General features: G+C 40.8%; 1 protein-coding gene across 1 annotated transcript in view; it reads right to left on the bottom strand.

Annotated features, from left to right (window-relative positions):
• The window catches only part of NAIP (NLR family apoptosis inhibitory protein), a 37,546-nt gene that overhangs the window by 7,933 nt on the left and 9,478 nt on the right, over positions 1-20,135 (bottom strand). The window contains exons 6-10 of the mRNA XM_037149074.2: positions 19,812-19,911; positions 10,567-10,648; positions 9,181-9,238; positions 5,965-8,088; positions 1,149-1,313 (exon numbers count right to left, since the gene is read on the bottom strand). Of these exons, the coding sequence (XP_037004969.2) occupies positions 1,149-1,313; positions 5,965-8,088; positions 9,181-9,238; positions 10,567-10,648; positions 19,812-19,911 (2,529 nt within the window). The remainder of the gene's footprint in view (positions 1-1,148; positions 1,314-5,964; positions 8,089-9,180; positions 9,239-10,566; positions 10,649-19,811; positions 19,912-20,135) is intronic.

Genomic DNA, 20,135 nt, shown 5'->3' with positions numbered 1-20,135 from the left:
CTCAGTGAATTCTTTTGAATGCAACTCTGCACGTCAATTCCATAGAAATTTATATTTCCTCAGTCCTTAGTTTCCAGTCTTTACTAAATTAAGGAATCAATGGTGCCTAAGTCATTTTGCCAAATGATGTATTTAAGAAAGTTGGCTACACAAGGTGTCCATTAACCATGAGGATAGGATGGTAAGAAAAACAGGGAAATGCTTCCTTCCCATTGCTACCAATCATCCTATTTACTTCCACCTAATCTGGCAGCTCTGTTAAAAACAAAAACATTTAAAATTTAAAAACAAAATAAAAGAACTCTACCAATTATTTTGGAGCGGCAGTATACAAGTGTTTAAAGCTCAGACTTTTTATTCAGAATTCCTGTGTTTAAATCACAGATCTACCATTTCCTTAGCTGGGTAACCTTGAGTGAATTACTTAATCTCTTTACATCTTAATTTCCCAGCTGTAAAATGAGCATAAAAATAGTACCTTACCTCACAGAACAAGTATGAGGGTTAAGTGAGTTAATATTTGTAAAATTCTTGTAACAATTCCCTAGCATGTAGTAAAGTAATAGGACAAAAGTCCCGTTTTTAGGCCCACTTGGCCAGAGCTAGCCTGACTGATTCTTGTTTTATGAGCCTCTATCCTAAAGACTAGAAAATTCCTGGAAGTGCCCTGAAGGCACAGAGAACTTACAAACAGGACATGCCAGATTATAGCGACAGGACTCTGCTCGCACCCAAAGATAACATGAAACAAGCTGCAGCCTCCAGAAGACCAACTGAAACATCCTGCTCTACAACCACCTTGATTACCAGATAAAAGCTCAAAGCCCCCACCCCTTAATGCTGGTATATCTCTCCTCACCAAGCCCCTCTCCTCTCTTGGAAAGTGAATAAAAACTTTATTTTCTCCCCTTTCTTCTCTTTGTGAATTTTTTCATAACTGGTGTCACTGACCACGCTAACATGTAGTAAGGGCTCAATAATTACAAATAGTTCCCTGCTTTCTTCATGAGAAAGTGCTATTCCCACAATTTATCACAGATAGAGGCTATAGCCACAGATCCGCAGAAGCTTTAACTCTTAAATGAATCATTGGCCAAGTAGGTCTACCAAGTGATGTAAAAACAAGTCAATCAAAGTGCCATACTTACCTAGTTTAGAAGGGCTATCCTCAGCTGAAATATGGATCAGTAATTTCTCCATATGGTGGAGATTTAGGAATTTTTCAGGAATGACTGCAAAAACGTTTTTTTCCTCCACATTCACAGACAGTTCTTTCAGGTACAGGAACTTGTCCAAATGAGAAAACAGTTGATCTAGAAAGCGACACACAGTTTTCTATGATCAACCTGAAGAGTTCCAAATGGAAAACTGGAAACTAACATTGTGACTCATCAAGCTATTTTCACATGAAAACTCTTCACATACCATAAAACATTCTTTTCTAAAAAGTACATATATGAAGATACTATTTTATGTGGCATTATTGATTACCTACTACTGTGTGAGAAACCTTGTGCTGCTGTCTAGATTCACAAAAATAAGACCTTGTTTCAAAAAATATTGCTGGGACAACTGGATTTCTACACGCAAAAGATTGAAGTTGGACCCACCACCCTATAGCACCATATACAAAATTAATTCAAAATGGGTCAACAACCTGAATATAATATTTAAACCATACAACTCTTTGAAGAAAATATAGGGGTAAAATCTTCATGACCTTGGAATCATCAATGGGTTCTTAGATCAAAAGCACTAGCAAAAATAGATAAATTGAACTTCATCAAAATTTAAAAATTAGCCCTGGCTGGTGTGGCTCAGTGGATTGAGCATGGGCCTGTGAAGCAAAGGATCGCGGTTTGATTCCCGGTCAGGGCACATGCCGGGGTACGGGCCAGTTCCCAGTGGGGGACACATGACAGGCAACCACACATTGATATTTCTCTCCCTCTCTCCTTCCCTTCCCCTCTCTCTGAAAATAAATAAATAAAATATTTTTTAAAAATTAAAAATTAGGACATTGAAGGACAAAATGGAGACACTGAAAAGACAATCCACAGCTCTGACTGGTATGACTCAGTGGGTTAAGTGTTATTCCTGTAAACTGAAAGGTCACTAGTTCAATTCCCAGTCAGGGCACGTGCCTGGGTTGTGGTCCAGGTCCCCGGTTGGGGACATGCAAGAGGCAACCAGTTGATGTTTCTCTCACATAACTGATATTTCTCTCCCTTTCTTTCTCCCTACTTCCCCCCTCTCTAAAAAATAAATAAAAATATTTTTTTAAAAAGACAATCTACAGAATAGGAGAAAATATTTTCAAACCATATGTCCAATAAGGATTTAAAATCCAGAATATACAAAAGAACTACAACCCAGAACACAAAGACAACACAATTGAAAATTGGGCAAAGGACATAAGAGACATGTCTCAAAAAAATGGCGCAAATGGCCAATAAGTAAGCACATGAAAATATGCTCAAATAATTAGTCACTTGGGAAATGCAAATCAAAGCTATAATGAAATGTCACCTCACACCTAATAGGTTGCCTTTATGATTAAAAACAAACAAACAAACAAAAGCAAGCATTGATGAGGACATGGAGAGAACCTGGAGCCCCCACGCATTGCCTGTGGAAATGTACAATGGTGCAGCCACTGTGGAAAACAGTTTAGAGATTCCTCAATAAATAAATATAATTACTATTATTAATGTGATGCAGCAATTCCACTTCTCAGCATATATCTAAAAGAATTAAAAGCACACACACATATATACATACTGTACATACAATGGAATATTTACTCGGCTATTAAAGGAATTAAGTTCTAATTCATGGCACAACCTGGATGAACCTTGAACACGTGCCAAGTGAAATAAGTCAGACACAGAAGGACAACATATTGTCTGATTCCATTGATATGAAATATCTAGACTGGGCAAATTCATAGAGACATAAAGTAGGACAGATGTTATCAGCAGCTGAGGAGAGGAAGGAGTTATTATTTCATAATTACAGAGCTCTGTCTGGGATGATGAAAAGGTTTTGGAAATGGACAGTGGGGATGGTTGCACAACACTGGAAATGTATTTGATGTCACTGAATGGTTCAGTGAATGGTTAGAATTGTACATTTTATGTACATTTTACTAAAATAAAAGAAATATTGAAAATATGAAGCAAACATTTTTATAAATTTGATGATAAATAACCCACAGATCCAAAAATGTTCAGTTGCTCTCAAGCAAGACAAATACAAAGCAAAGCATACTAAGGTATATAACAAACTGTTGAAAAACCAAGATTGAAAAAAAAATTAAATGTTATTTACACAAGTATGAAAGAACACAAGTGCCTAGGAATAAATTTAATGAAAGAAATATAAAGCCCACACTGAAAGCTTTCAGACACTACTTAAAGAAGTGAAAGGAGGACTTCTGCCAAGATGGAGGCATAGGTGGATGTGCTGTGCCTTCTCACACAACCAAGATTAGAGAAAACTAAATATTAGCAACAGAAAACACAGCCAGAACACGGAAAATTGAACTTTTCGGAAGTCCGTTAACAACAAATTCTTCAGCCTGACCGGTAAGGGGCGAAATCAGCGGCTGGCGGAGCAGGGTTTCGCAGGAGGACTCAGCCAGACACACTCAGGCCCGCGGAATCCAGGCGCAGGGTCAGACCTAGTGAGAGACCCAGCGAGCAACCAGGCGAGCGACCTCAGGGGAGACAGCCGGGCCCGGGGCTGCGTGTTGACTGAGGTCGCACATTTGTGCGAGGGTGGACAGGCGAGGGAGTGGGCAGTTGGACCGGGCCGGCAGGTCCCCACGGCAAGCGGCAGTGGAGGGCGCCGCCATTTCCCTGCTCTGACCCCACCTCCACATACAGCGTCATAACCCAGCGACTCTGAGTGGCTCGGCCCAGGTGAACCACCTAAGGCAATGCTCCTCCGCACCCAGCTGTGAGATGCGGCAGAGGGGGTCGCCATTTCCCTGCTCTAACCACGCCCCCACATGCAGCGTCACAACCAAGCGACCTGGGAATCCAAGGCACCGCTTCTCACACTTAAAGGGCCAGAACAGACCAAGAATGGCGCAGGAGGATCTCAGAGCCCCAGAGCCAATAAATCTAAGCGATGAAGAAATAGCAAAACTCACAGACGCACAGTTTAAAACATTGGTGATCAGGATCCTCACAGAACTGGTTGATTATACCAACAAATTAGACAAATATATGAAGGCGAAACTAATTGAAATGAATGGAATTGCACAGGACACCAATAGCAATGAAAAGGAAACTGGGACTCAAATCAATGGAGTGGACCAGAAGAAAGAAAATAATGGCCAAACAGAAAAGAGTCAAGCAGCAAGAATTCAAAGAAATGAGGAGAGGCTTAGGAACCTCCAGGACATCTTTAAACACTCCAACATCCGAATTATAGGGGTACCAGAAGGGGGAAAGGCACAGCCACCAGTGGAAAACTTATTTGAACAAATAATAAAGGAGAATTTCCCCAATCTGGCAAAGGAAATAGACTTCCAGGAAATCCAGGAAGCTCAGAGAGTCCCAAAGAAGTTGGACCCAAGAAGGAACACACCAAGGCACATCATCATTACATTAGCCAAGATTAAAATGAAGGAGAGAATCCTAGAAGCAGCAAGAGCTAAGGGGACAGTCACCTACGAAGGAGTCCCCATCAGACTGTCAGCGGATTTCTCAAAAGAGACCTTACAGGCAAGAAGGGGCTGGAAAGAGGTATTCCAAGTCATGAAATCTGAAGACCTACAACCAAGATTGCTCTATCCAGCAAAACTTTCATTTAAAATGGAAGGACAGATAATGTGCTTCTCAGATAAGATCAAATTCAAGGAGTTCATCATCACCAAGCCCTTATTATATGAAATGTTAAAGGGACTTATCCTAGAGAAAAGAAGTTAAAGAAACATGAACAGTGAAAGGACAACAAACTCACAGTTATTAACAACCACACCTAAAACGAAAGCAAACTAAAAGGACAGCTAGAAGGAGTGGAAACATAGAAATGAAGATCTCAAGGAGGGTTAGCAACAGGGGGAGTGGGAGGAGGAGAAGGGGGGAGAAGGTACAGAAAATAAGTAGCATAGACAGTAGATAGAAAATAGATGGGGGGGCAAGAATAGCGCTTGGGAAATATAGAATCTAAAGGACTTGAGACACGTGGTCATAAACTAAAGGGGGGGTGATGGTGGGGATGGGGGGTAGGGTGGAGGGGAATAAAGGGGGAATAGAACAACTGTAACAGCATAATCAATAAAAAAAACAGAAGTGAAAGGAGACACAAATAAATGGGAGATATTATTTACCATTTATTTATTTCCCATAATGTATAAGCTCTTCTTCCCATTAAGAGGGTGGGGGGGTAATCTTCAAGAATCATCTCTACATACAGATTATTATTTACTAATAAAAAGTAAATTGTGCCTGTTTATTAAGTTCATATTTCTATTATCACTTTATGTTTATTGATATTAGAGAGAGAGAACGGGACAGAGAGAGAGGGAGAAACATCAGTTAGTTGCCTACCAGACATGCCTGGACGGGGGGGGGGGGGGGGGCAAACCTGCAACCAAGGCATGTGCCCTGACTGGGAATTGAACCCCCAACATTTTACTATAGAGGATGACACTTCAACCAACTGAGCCAAACCAGCATGGGCAATATTTTATTATTTTTTTATCTGAAGTGTTTGAAATTAGTTAATTTATACTGATTTTTATCTGAGTTGTTTGAAAATCATTCTGTTTAGAGGCCTGTCACTAATTCATACTACTGACAAAAATAAATTAGTGAAAGCTTATTTTATAATACGTATTCTATCAGCAATCATTTATGGTCTCATGCTTTCATAAGTTTCATCCACCTAAAATTAAGAGTGGGCAGATAAAATTACCATCTGAATAGCCAGCTAAAATATATTCAGGTATACCTTGTACCCGGGTTGTTCCTGAGACTTCAAGAGATTCCAGGGAAGGCAGGTTGAGAAGCAATTCCTGTTCTACTGCATTCAACTCAAATTCACTTATGGAGCACCTGGTGAAAGAAGCCTTATATTGCTCAAGAGCTGGGCGAAGGCTTTCAACAAAGCCCCTGCTGTTCTGTAAATGAAGCTCAATGCGCTGTGAAGCTGAGAAAACTTCCATCAGAACCCTAAGCATCACTTGGTCCACACAATCCATATCAGTCACATGAACTTCCAGAAGGGGAATCTTGCACTGCTTTGGAGAAAGTTTCCAATAGCCGGTGCTGATGTCTGGTGATGCACTAACTTTCATATTCTGAAATCTCATAATGTTTTCCTGTTTTTCAGCTAAATTCCGCGACCATTCATTCATTGGTTCAAAGGCGGAAGCACAGTCCTGATGTATAGTCGGTGCCTGTGATTTGTCCCAACACCTTTCCAGGACTGAACTATCTGGGATGGGTGTCCTGATTTCTATTTTTCCACGTATGGAGACTTGGATGCTCTTCAGCAATAACAGGCTTTCAGGGTGGTCAAAAAAATACTGTAAGTTAAGCACATGCCAATTCAGGGTCTTCCCTTGAAGGAACTGCAAAATAAATGGAGAACACGCAGCAACGGTGTTGCTTTGATAAGCAATTTTTATGGCAAGAGACAGCAGACGTTCTGAAACCAGTAAGAAGGAATGTTGTGGAGATAATTGCTGCAACATCTTAATTAACGTCATCATCCCCCAAACATCCGAATGGTGCTTCAGATTGTCATCTTTTTCAGACACATTCTCCAGTGACTCCTTATTATCCAGCAGATGAAGTAAATGAGATACAATCTTTGGCCCTGCCTTTGTTGAAGGGTAGTAGAAACAGGAGATATACCTCAAAAAACCCATACAATAACTTCTAATCACCATGGATAAGTTGATTTGTTTCAAATAATAAAGTCCCAAATCTTGGTCTTTTTGCCTGTCTGAATCCAGGAGTACAATCAGCCTCTTCCCAGCAAGAAATTCTTGGAAGGTGGGATCTAAAAACCGATAGACTGGTCTGAGTCTCTGGGCTGTGAATTTGCTCATCAGGCACATGGTGAGATCTTCATCTGCATCAACCCCTGCTTCTCTGAGGTCATCATCACTAAACTCGAAGCAAGATGAAAAAAACCCTTTCAAGGCTAGGTCACCACAGGAGGACACAGTTACTTTCAGAAGTTCAGCTGAAGTTTTGTACTTTAAGAAAAGGCATTCCATATAGGACTTGAAAACAGCAAAATCATTCAAGGAGTGGTCAAAAGGATACTGGAACCAATTATCACAGACTGCTGCTACGAAAAGAGGAGTTTTCTGAATTCCCTGAAAATTTTTATTTACTCCAAAGTGAAACATAAACTTTCGCAGACGGGCTATATCATGAGAAAAGAAACTCCGTAATATGTAGATGGCATTGTAGAAGGGAAATGCTTTGATCTCTAGAGTCATATCTAGGTACTGGCGGATGCCCCTGGCCCTGTTTGTGCGGACGGCAATCAATAAACAGGTCCTCGATGAGTGGTTTCTTTGAATCAGTTTTTTTATGACTAGAGGGACTGAGCACATTTCTTTGTAGTCATCCAAAAGGAATAACACCTGGCTCTTTAACTGCTGGATGATGTTCCCCAGGCACATTTCAGTAACAGATCCTTCTGTCTCTGGGAGTTGGTCACAAATGATGCTGGCCAGCCCTTGGTCCAGTCTGGTGGAGCTAAGGGAGAGATAGAAGACCAGCTGGAACCTGTTTAACAAGGGACAGCATCCTGATGCCCATAGAAGAGCTATTTTCTTCAGGAGGACTGTCTTTCCGCTACCAGCCTCGCCCTCCACACACATGACAGAGTTCAAATTGGTAAAGACTTCAGACAACAGCACAGGTTGTTGCACAGGACTGCTGATGTGTTTTGAAACAAGGGACAGGTCGCAACTCAGCAAATGGTCTGTGGCTAGACAGGAAGAGAGCTCAAGCAAACACATCCGGCGGAAACTAGCATTGATGTAGGCCTCTCTCAGCCGCTGGTTCAGACTCTTCGCCTCCTGAAGCCACTGGGCTTCACGCGGGGCCACCTCTGTGGAGAGAAGAAAGGAGGCACGATTAAAGACCCTCTCTCTTCTAAAAGTCCCCTAATATAAATGTATGCACACATATACAAGGGGGGACCCCCAAAACAGAATTTACTTCTAAAAACTTGTGTACTTATTTTTACATGTTTAAACTTCAGTCACCTTCTAAGAACTCTCCATTTGATGCAATATACCTACGGAGACATTTTTCCACTGCTCAAAACAGTTTTTGAACTCAATTTTGATGCCTTTTAGTGCTTTTGCCATTTTCTATTTCATCTCTTCCACACTGGCAAAATGTTTCCCTTTGAGGACTTTTTCATCCAGGGAAACAGTCATTTGGGGTGAAATTGGGTGAGTTGGGAGGGTAGGGCATGGGGTTAATAGAACAAAAGCCTCTTTCTCAGACCCTCTTTCCCAGAACTGGCTGGACCCCATAAAGATGACTGACCCCAATTGTTTTGTGAACCTTTATCCTCAGGACTAGAAAATTACTAGAAGCACCCTGAAGGCATAGAGGCTCTGAGAATTTATAAAACAGGACACACCAGACGGGACCCTGCACCCAAAGATAACATGGAAACAAGTTATCTTTCCATGTTATCCTGCTACCGCCCAACCAAAACATCCTGCTCTACAACCACTCACTGCCCCCCAAAAGCCCAAAGCCCTAACCCCTCCGGTGCATTCCTCCCCAGCACCTAGCCCTTTCTCTCCCTTGGGAAAATAAAATAAAAACTTTTACTCTCTGCACTTTCTTCTCTTTATGAATTCTTCCACAGCCCACATCATAGACCACCGTAACAGCATTTTTTAATCAAAAAACTGCTGAACACTCAGTGTGGTATGGGCAGGTGCACTAGTAAATCACCTATCAGGTGGGTAAATGTGTTGAGAGTCTTCCAAAAAAATTCACTGAAGCTGAAGGCATCCTCTCACAACAATGCCAGCTCATACACTAATACAGATGGGTTCCTAGAACACTCACCGAGTGGGGGAAGCCTGTACTACAAGGGGCCTGCCCTCCAGAAGTAATTCTGGGGATATTATGGTCCCCCCCCCATATACAATCCCATGAACTACTTTAAAATCCTTACCTGGCGCTATAGAACTAACTGCTGCTGAATCTTCAAGATTGCTTTCACTTGTGATTTCCTTTGAAAATAAAATCCTCTATTAGATCAAAATTTGTATAAAAGGCCCTGTCCTGGTGGTGCAGTTGGTTGGAGCATTGTCCCCAGTACACACCAAGGTTGCAGTTTCAATATTCCCAGTCAGGGCACATACAAGAATTAATCAGTGAATGTATCAATAAGTGGAAAAGCAAACTGACATTTTTCTTTCTCCTTTCCTCTCCCTCACTCCAATCAATCAATAAATACATTTTTAAAAGTTTGTTTAAGAGGGTGAGACATCATGGCATAATTGGGAACCAAACATTGTCTAAACAATCGTCATATACATATGTATGCCAATCGAAGGGAAGAGGGGTACAAGCCGGAGTAACACGTCACCTGCAAACATCTGTAAGTGCGTGCTCCTGGGTGGTGGACATGTGTGAGTCAAGCAGTGACCACTGTCCAGGTCATCAGAATCATTGCATCTAGAGCCTCCAAAAACCCTTACATACAGCTGTTGGCCCTCATTATTAACATGTTTAATATTACATACTGGCACATAGGAAGGTTATGTTTCTTCCTTAAAAAATAAGCTATTTATATATCCCAAATTTTTTCTTTTTTTAAAATTTTATTTCGTTATTTTTCAAGTACAGTTTTCTGTCTATTTCTCCCATTCCAGCCCACCCACCCCGTGCTCCCCACCTCCCTCCCATTTCCACCCCCCTTAGTTCTTGTCCCTGTGTCCTTCATACTTGTTCCTCCAATTCCCTCCCAATTTTTTCTTCAATTTTATTTTTCAGCTCACTAATACAAATTAGAATCAAATGAATAGCCTGTTACTTTTTCCCCTGTAGGATGACAAACATAATATACCTAATATACAGCCTCAAATAAGGAGTGTGTATGCGTGTGAAATGGACAGTGGCTTACATCCCAGAGAACCATGAGGGATTTCTCAGGTTAAAGGGGCCAACCTATTACCTGGGCTTATGATTTAGTTGGTCATTTGCCTTTGTAAAAGAAACATCTTTACAACCCTGAGAATGGCCAAGTAGCAAGTCAGACCTTACTATCCTCCAAATGAAGATTGCCAGTAGAATCCAGGCAGCTGGGATGCTCATCACCTCTAAGACTAAAGGAGTCTGGGCCCCAACGTAGAAGGGATTGAGTCTACATTTAATGAAGCTACGCATTACGTCTTACTTGTTTACTGCAGTATTCCCATCCATACCCTGCACATCATAGGTGCTCAATCTGTGTTTATAGAATTTATTTATTTACTTATTTAGGAAAGCAATTTCTGTTCAATACCAGTTTTCAACCATGGACTGCGCAAACAAACAAGATGGCACTGTGCGTTACCGTTAATCCAGCCAGTCCAGCACGTCTATGAAGGTCTGGGGTCACCTGTGCAGAGGCTTTCATATTTTGCAGAAACTGACAACTAAGCACAAAAGTTAAAAGTTATAACATTAGTTGTAGGCAAGTTAGTGTTTACATTAGGTGTTTAAAAATACTGTTAGAGTGCAACGAAAAATATTAAATGCAAAATTAACATTTCCAGTGATTTGTTCTGTCGGGGTCTTTATCAAGCAAGGCATTTAGATTGTAGTTCTCAGCAAGAAAATGCAAGTGGTTTATAAAGTAATAGTGAGAATAACCAGTGAATTTAGGGGCATGAAGTACATATTTAACACTTAGACATGAAACCAACTAAAATGAACCTGAAGAATCTCCCTGGCTGGTGTGGCTCAGTGGATTGAGCAACAGCATGCAAACCAAAGGGTTGCTGGTTCAATTCCCAGTCAGGGAACATGGCTGGGTTGTGGGCCAGGTCCCTGGTGGGGGGTGTGCAAGAGGCAACCACACACTGATATTTCCCTCCCTGTCTTCCTCCCACCCTTCCCCTCTGTCTGTAAATAAATAAATAAATAAATAAATAAAATATTTATTTAAAATAGAGAAGAAAAGTTCATGTATAGATTCTGGAACAATAACAAAAAGACAGTAGAAAAACTGGTTAATGTAAATAAAGTCTGGAGTTGATACTAATATACCAATGTTGGTTTCTTAATTCTGACATATGTACCATGATAATCTAAAAGATATATTCGGGGGAACTGGGTGTGGGAATATAGGAACTCTGTCTTATCTTTGTACCTTTTCTCTAAACCTAAAATCATTCCTAAAGCCCTGGCTAGGTAGCTCAGTTGTTAGAGCTTTGTCCCGACAAGCAAGTGTTGCAGGTTCAATCTCCAGTCAGGGCACATACAAGAAGCAACCAGTGAATGCGTGAGTAAGTGGAAGCACAAATCAGTCAATCGATCTCTCTCCCACCATTAAATGAAAAATTTGTCAAAGTATTCCCAAATAAAAAGCGTATTTTTAAAAACCTCCATCAATATGAAGACTAAACATACTCTCTAAGAACAATTTGCCAGACTCTGGCCAGATGGAACAGTTGGCTGCAGCATCATCTCATTCACCGAAACATTGTGGGTTCCACTCCCAGTCAGGGCACACTGAGGTTGTGGGTTCAATCCCCATTCCAAGTGCATATAGGAGGTGACTGTTCAATGTTTCCCTCTTGCATCTCTCCCTCTCTCTCCCTCCTTCTCTCTCCCTATCACATGAATAACATATCCTCGGGTAAGGATTAAAAACTATTTGCCAGGCATCATGAAACTGGGACATAAATACTCTCTAAACTCAGGTAGGGAGTCTGCCTGAACATCAAAGGGAGAAAGTTCTAAAGAGCTCTGCCCCAAGTGATTAACTTGGATGAGTGAGAATTATAAATGTGAGTAGGTAAATGACAAAAATGAGAAACAACCAAAGGCCTTGGGCTCATTTTCATGCTGCAAAATCACAGAAAACCAGGGGAAAAAGCAACAGGACACTCATTTTTTAATTTTCCTAGACGGCTTGGAGATGAGTCCAGGAACAGAAGGGTAGCTGGCGGTAAACAGCAAGTAGGACTTTAATGTTTCTGTCCGAGGCTACTACGCAGATAGGCCAATCAATAAAAGGGCTCTGAAGGAAGGGAACCCATGGACTTGGACACACAAACACGGCCAGCAGGCCTGCACCTCAAGAAATGTTAAAGGATGCTCTTCAGTGAAAAGAAAAATTGTAAGAGAAGGAACTCCACTTGGTTCTACCCAAAGGAATGAAGAGTACCAGGGATGGTAGCTAAGTGGGTAAATATGAAAGATACTTTTTCTCTGGTTTAAAAAGTAATTGTTTAAAGCAAAGATATAAAGTCCAGCCAAGATGGAGGTATAGGTAGAAACCCTTTGTTTCCTCGCCCAACCAAAAGGATGATAACAACCAATCTAAAGTCAATAAACAACCAGAAGTGCCAGAAAATCAAACTGCATGAAACTCTGACAACCAAGGAATTAAATAAACAGTGAACCAGAACAACCGGACCATTAAGAACCTGTGGTGAGGAGGCAGACCACACAGGTGGGGCTAGCTGAGGGGGAAACTGAGGCCCAGAGCTGACTGTGGACTATCTCGGCAGTTACCATGATGGGAGAAACTCCCAGTCTCACATGAGAGAGTTCTTGGAAAGTGGGCTGGACACAAGCAGGGGAGCTGCATCGTTCCCTCTCTGGTCCCTTCCCCACAGGCAGCACCACTGCTCAGCAAGGCAGGGTTGCCCTGCCTGGATGAATACCTAAGGCCCCGCCACTTACAATTTAACAGGTGCGCCAAGGAAAAGAAATACAGCCCAAATGAAAGAACAGAGCAAAACTTCAGAAAGAGAACTAAGCAATGAGGAGATTGCCAACCTATCTGATGGAGAATGTAAAGCCCTGGTAACCAAAATGCTCACAGAACTGATTGAGCTTGGTCAAAAAATGAAAAACAAACAAACAAACAAAAAAAGAAAACAAATGAAAGATACCCAAAATTAAATAAATCAAAATATTCAGGGAACCAACAGTGACAGGAAGGAAACCAGGACCCAAAGCAATGATTTGGAACAAATGGGAAAAATAAACATCCAACCGAATGAAGAAACAAGAATTCAAAAAAGTGAAGAGAGGCTTATGAACCTCTGGGACAATCTGAAATGTTCCAATATCCAAATTATGGAAGTGCCAGAAGGAGAAGAACAACAGCAAGAAATTGAAAACTTATTTGAACAAATAATGTTGGAAAACATCCCCAATCTGGCTAAGAAAATAGACTTCCGGGAAGTCCAGGAAGCCCAGCGAGTCCCAAAGAAGTTGGACCAAAAGAGAAACACACCAAGGCATATCATCATTAAGCTACCCAAGATTAAAGAGAGAATCTTAAAAGCACAAAGAGAAAAGGAGACAGTTACCTACAAAGGAGTTCCCATAAGGCTATCAGCTGACTTCTCAAGAGAAACCTTACAGGCAAGGAGGGGCTGGAAAAAAGTATTTGAAGTCATGAAAGGCAAGGACCTACGTCCAAGATTACTCTATCCAGCAAAGCTTTCATTTAGAATGGAAGGGTAGATAAAGTGCTTCCCAGATAAGGTCAAGTTAAAGAAGTTCATCATCACCAAGCCCTTATTATATGAAATGTTAAAGGGACTTAAGAAAAAGAAGATCAAAACTATAAACAGTAAAATGACACCAAACTCACAATATCAACAAATGAACCTACAAGAAAAGACAAACTGAAAAAAAAAACTAAGCAAACAATTAGAACAGGAACCAAATCTGAGAAATGGAGATCATATGGAAGGATTTCAGTGGGGAGTGGGAAGGGAGGAATAGGGGGAGAAAGGTACAGGGAAGAAGAAGCATAATTTGGAGGCATAAAAATAGACAGGGAGAGGTCAAAAATGGTACAAGAAACAGAAAATTTAAAGAACTTATACGTACAACTCATAGACATGAATTAAGGGATGATGCTAGAGGGTTGGGGGTGAAGGGAAGAAGGGGATAAAGGGAGAAAAATTGGAAAAACTATAATAGCATAATCAATAAAATATACTTAAAATAAAGCAAAGATATATTACTACATTATGAGATTTATAATATGTATGAAAGTAAAATATAATAATAGCATAAAGGATAGGAGGGGAGAAATGGAAGTATACTGTTATACAATTTATATGTTATGTCAAGTGTTATAATATTTAAAGATGACTGATATTTTAAACTTGAACATTATAAATTCTAATGCTGGCACTAAAAAGACAAAGATGTACAGCTAATACACCAACATAGAGATAAGACAGAATACTGAAAAATACTCAAATTCAGAGAAGTCAGAAAAAGAAGAAAAACAAAGAAGAGATGGGATAAATAAAAAGCAAATAGCAAAATGGCAGGTGTGAATACAGCTATATCAATAACTACATTGAGTGTGCATGTTCTATACACCCCTGCTGGAAAGCAAATATTGTCAGAGTTAAAAACAAGATCCAACTATGTTGCCTACAAGAAATTCACTTGAAATACAAAGTCATAGATTAAAAGTAAAATAATGTCAAAAAAGATGTCATGTAGCACTGGCTGGGTGGCTCAGTTGGTTGGTGTGTCATCCAATACAGCAAAAGGTTTCAATTTCAATTTCCTGTCAGGGCACACACCTGGGTTGCTGGCTCAATCTCCAATTGAGGCTCATTCAGGAGACAACCGATTAATGTTTCTCTTACATCAATGTTTCTCTTACATCAATGTTTCTCTCTCTCTCACCCTTTCACTTCCTCTCTCTAAAATCAATAAACATATTCTTAGGTAAGGATTACATTTCTTTTTAAGAGGTATAAAAACTAAAAAAAAACTGGAGTGGCTATATTAACATCAGATAAAGACTAAGAATAAGGAATACTATGAGGAATAAAGAGGGACATTTCATATATTTTCTGAATATAAAAGAACAAAGGGAAAATAATAAAGACACTGCTGAAGAAAAGTAATAAGGAAATTGTGTGAGAAAATAGAAAAATATGCTCAACATTATTAGTAATAGATTGTCAAAAATTAAAATTTGGGACTTCCAGCCAAGATGGAAGTGTAGGTAAAGGCACTTCATCTCCTTCACAATAGAAAAAAAATTAGAACTAGACCACAAAACAAATTTCACCCAGAACCATCAAAAATCAAGCTGCATGGAAAACCAACAACTAAGGATTTAAAGAAGAACCATTCATCCAGATGGGTAGGAGGGGTGGAGGTTGAGATGGGCTGAGAGGTACAGAGACAGGGTGTGGCACAGAGAGGTGACAGAACAGGTGGTCCCACATTCGTGTGTCGTGGATAAAAATCTGGAGAAATACCTCAGGAGCGAGGGGCCCCAGGCCAGACCACACAACCCAGGGTTCCAGTGCCAGGAAGATAAATCCCCATAACTTCTGGCTTTAAAAACCAGTGGGGGTTGGGTCAGGGGAAGGAACTGCCAGATTTTCAGAAGTCTCCTCTTAAAGGGTCTGCGTAACTAAGGACTCATGCAGACCCACACCCTCTGGGATTCAGCACCAGGGCAACAGCAGGAAAGGCACCAGTGGTACATGGGGAGAAAGTGAAGTGGCTGGAAACAGGGTAAATGCCAGGAGACAGCTTCCTCCTGGGAAAACCTCCAGAAGCCAGGCAGTGGAACTGTCCCCTATCTGATCCTTCACCTACACATCCACAGAGTAGTAACACAGGTTGCCCCTCCCTGCCAATTACTTACAGCTCTGCCCCACAAAATTTACAGGTGTGCTTTTCTACAACAGGCCATGCTGCTAAGACAGGGAGTCAAAGCAGCTCTACCTAATACACAGAAACAAACATAGGGAGGCTGCCAAAATGAGAACACAAAGAAATATGGCCCAAATGAAAGAACAGAACAAGACACAACAGGAGACTTCTGCCAAGATGGAGGTATAGGTGGATGTGCCGTGCCTTCTCACACAACCAAGTTTAGGGACAACTAAATATTAGCATCAGAAAACACAACCAGAACACAGAAAATTGAACTTTTCGGAAGTCCGTTAACAACAAATTCTTCAGCCCTACCGGTAAGGGGCGAAACCGGCGTCTGGTGAGGGGTTGCACAGGAGGACTCGGTCGGACGGACCCAGGCGCGGAATCCAGACGTGCGAATCCAGACGCAGGATTGGACCTAGTGAGTGACCGAGCAACCCACCAGATGAGCGACTGCAGAGGAGACAGTGGGGAGGCGGTGCTGCGTGTTGACTGCGGTTGCCTATTTGCGCGCGAGCGGACAGGCGAGGGAGTGGGCGGTTGGACTGGCCGCGGCGGTAGAGGGCGCCGCCATTTCCCTGCTCTGACCACGCCTCCACATACAGCGTCACAACCCAGCGACCTGGGAGTCCAAGGCGCCGCTTCTCACACTTAAAGGGCCAGAACAGACCAAAAATGTCACAAGAAGACCTCAAAGCCCCAGAGATAAATCTAAGCGACGAAGAAATAGCAAAACTCTCAGACGCACAGTTTAAAACACTGGTCATCAGGATCCTTACAGATCTGGTTGATTATAGCCACAAATTAGAGAAACATATGAAGGCTAAACTAATGGAAATGAATGGAATTCCACAGGAAACCAATAGCGATGAAAAGGAAACTGGGACTCAAATCAATGGAGTGGACCAGAAGAAACCAAATAATGGCCAAACAGAAAAGAGTCAAGAAGCAAGAATTCAAAGAAATGAGGAGAGGCTTAGGAACCTCCAGGACATCTTTAAACGCTCCAATATCCGAATTATAGGGGTACCAGAAGGGGGAAAGGCACAGCTACCAGTGGAAAACTTATTTGAACAAATAGTAAAAGAAAATTTCCCCAATCTGGCAAAGGAAATAGACGTCCAAGAAATCCAAGAAGCTCAGAGAGTACCAAAAAAGTTGGACTCAAGAAGAAATACACCAAGGCACATCATAATTACATTAGCCAAAATTAAAATGAAGGAGGGAATCCTAGAAGCAGCAAGAGCTAAGGGGACAATCACCTACAAAGGAGTCCCCATCAGACTGTCAGCGGATTTCTCAAAAGAGACCTTACAGGCAAGAAGGGGCTGGAAAGAAATATTCCAAGTCATGAAATCTAAAGACCTACAACCAAGATTGCTCTATCCAGCAAAACTTTCATTTAGAATGGAAGGACAGATAAGGTACTTCTCAGATAAGATCAAATTCAAGGAGTTCATCATCACCAAGCCCTTATTATATGAAATGTTAAAGGGACTTATCTAAGAAAAAGAAGTTAAAGAAACATGAACAGTGAAAGGACAACAAGCTCACAGTTATTAACAACCACACCTAAAACGAAAGCAAACTAAAAGGACAGCTAGATCAGGAGTGGAAACATAGAAATGAAGATCTCAAGGAGGGTTAGCAACAGGGGAGTGGGAGGAGGAGATGGGGGGAGAAGGTACAGAAAATAAGTAGCATAGACAGTAGATAGAAAATAGATGGGGGGGCAAGAATAGCAGGGGAAATGTAGAATCTAAAGGAATTGAGACACATGGTCATAAACTAAAGGGGGGTAATGGTAGGGATGGGGGGGTAGGGTGGAGGGGAATGAAGGGGGGAATAGAACAACTGTAACAGCATAATCAATTTAAATAAATAAATAAATAAATAAATAAATAAATAAAAGAACAGAACAAAACCCCAGAAAAAGAACTAAGTGAAATAGAGATAACCAACCTATCAGATGCAGAGTTCAAAACACCAGTGATCAGGATGCTCCAGGAACTCAATGGGTACTTCAATAGCATAAAAAAGACCCAGGCAAAAATGAAGGTTACATTAAGTAAAGTAATGAAAAAGTTACAGGGAACAAATAGTGGAGGGGATGAAGCCAAGATTCAAGTCAACAGTTTGAAACATAATGAAGAAAAAAGTGTTCAACTAGAGCAGTGAGAAAAAAATAATAATAATAAAATGAGGACAGGCTAAGGAGCCTCTGGGACATCTCCAGACCTACCAACATCCAAATCATAGAGATGCCAGAAGGAGAAGAGAAAAGCAAGAAACTGAGAAATGGAAGAAAGCTTTTCTAATTTGCCAAAGGAAATAGACATAAAAGTCCAGGAAGCACAGAGAGTCCCAAACAAGTTGGACCCAAAGAGGACCACACCAAGACACATCATAATTAAATTGCCAAAGGCTAAATATAAAGAGAAAATCATAAAAGCAGCAAGAATAAAATAGAAAGTTACCCACAAAGGAGTTCCCATAAGACTATCAACTGATTTCTCAAAAGAAACTTGGAGGGCAAGAGGGACTGGCAATGAAGTATTCAAAGTGATGAAAATCAAGGACCTACAACCAAGATTACTTTATCAAGCAAAGTTTTCATTTAGAATGGAAGGGCAGATAAAGTGCTCCCCAGACAAGGTAAAGGAGTTCACCATCACCGAGCCATTATTACATGAAATATTAAAGAGATTTATTTAAGAAAAAGCAGTTCAAAACTATGAGCATTAAAAGGGCAACAAATTCACAACGATCAACAACTGAATCTAAAATAAACAAACAAAGCAAACAACCAGAACCAGAACAGAATTATAGATACGGAGATTATTTGGAGGGTTATCAGCTGGGAGGAGGAAAGGAGGAGAAGGTGTGAAAAGGTACAAGGAATAAGAAGCATAATTGGTAGGTACAATATAGGCAGGGGAATTTCAAGAATAATATAGGAAATAGAACTTATGACCAAAGAACTTATATGCATGATCCATGGACATGAACTAAGGGGGAGATTGCTGGAGGGAAGGGGGGTACCAGGCAAAGAGGGGCAAAAGGGGGAAAATTGGGACAATTGTAGTGGCATAATCAAAAAAATTTATTTTTTAAAAAAGAACCCTGGCTGGTGTGGTTCAGTGGATTGAGCAGCGGCCTGCGAAGTAAAGGATCACTGACTCGATTCTGAGCCAGGGCAAACAACCTGGGCAACTGGGTTCCAGGCCAGGTCCCCAGTAGGGGGTGCTCAAGAAGCAACCACACATCAATGTTTCTCTCTCTCTCTTTCTCCCTCCCTTCCCCTTTCTCCAAAATCAAACAAACAAAAAAACAAATAAATCTTTTTTAAAAAGTTAACAGATTTATATAGCTCCAAGGAGCTAGGCCTAGTGCAATGGGGTGGGGAGACAGGGGGTGACTGCTTAATATGCAGTTTTCTTTCGGGTAATGAAAATGGAATTACATAGAAGAGGTGGTTGGCAACATTGGGAATATACTAAATGCCACTTGACTGTACTCTTTAAAATAATTAACATATTAATGTATTTTAAAGAAACAAAAAAATTTAGCAAACATACTAACAAGACAATTATTACTTTCTATAAAAAAATAAAACTTGTACAGAAAGAGAAAATAAATCATGATTTATTATAGGTTCAGCTCCGCATAGCATTTATGCAGTCACAATAAGTAAACACAGAATGTAAAAATATTGATCTAACCAAAACTACACTCTGACCATAATGAGGAAAACACTAAGTGGAAAGGGTGTCATGAGAGCAAAGAGATACAAGAGATAAAGAGTCATCCTTCAGGGTATGAATTAGAAGAATGAGCAAAGACTTAATAAGAAAATGAAGAAGAAAACAAGGGACAAATTGTTTTAAAGTACGTCCAAATTCACAGACACTAAGCGTTCACTCCACTCACTTAGGAAAATATTTGGTGTGATCTTCTAATGGGTCGTCACCTTCCACCCAGTCTTTCAAACATCCTCCACAGGAAAAACACTGGACGGTGTCCTCTATACCTAGATATGAGGAAATTCGGTCAGTGCTACTGGCACGTGTAGTTGTTAAGTGACACAGGTAATAACCACCAAGCCTTTATTAGCAAAACCCTGCTTGCATTTCCAATCAGATTTTGTGATGAAGTCACAACTTGGGCTACCAGTGAGGCAACCCTCTCCATAGGACAAATGGGGTAATGAGCAAGTCAGCATGGATGCTCCTATGTACCGCGTACATGGTGCAT

The sequence above is a fragment of the Artibeus jamaicensis genome, unplaced genomic scaffold, assembly GCF_021234435.1.
Source record: "Artibeus jamaicensis isolate MK-2021 breed Jamaican fruit bat unplaced genomic scaffold, CSHL_Jam_final scaffold_369, whole genome shotgun sequence".
In the NCBI taxonomy this organism is placed as follows: Eukaryota; Metazoa; Chordata; class Mammalia; order Chiroptera; family Phyllostomidae; genus Artibeus; species Artibeus jamaicensis.
The sequence above is the reverse complement of the archived record's forward strand: the minus strand, read 5'-3'. Positions and strand labels throughout refer to the sequence as shown.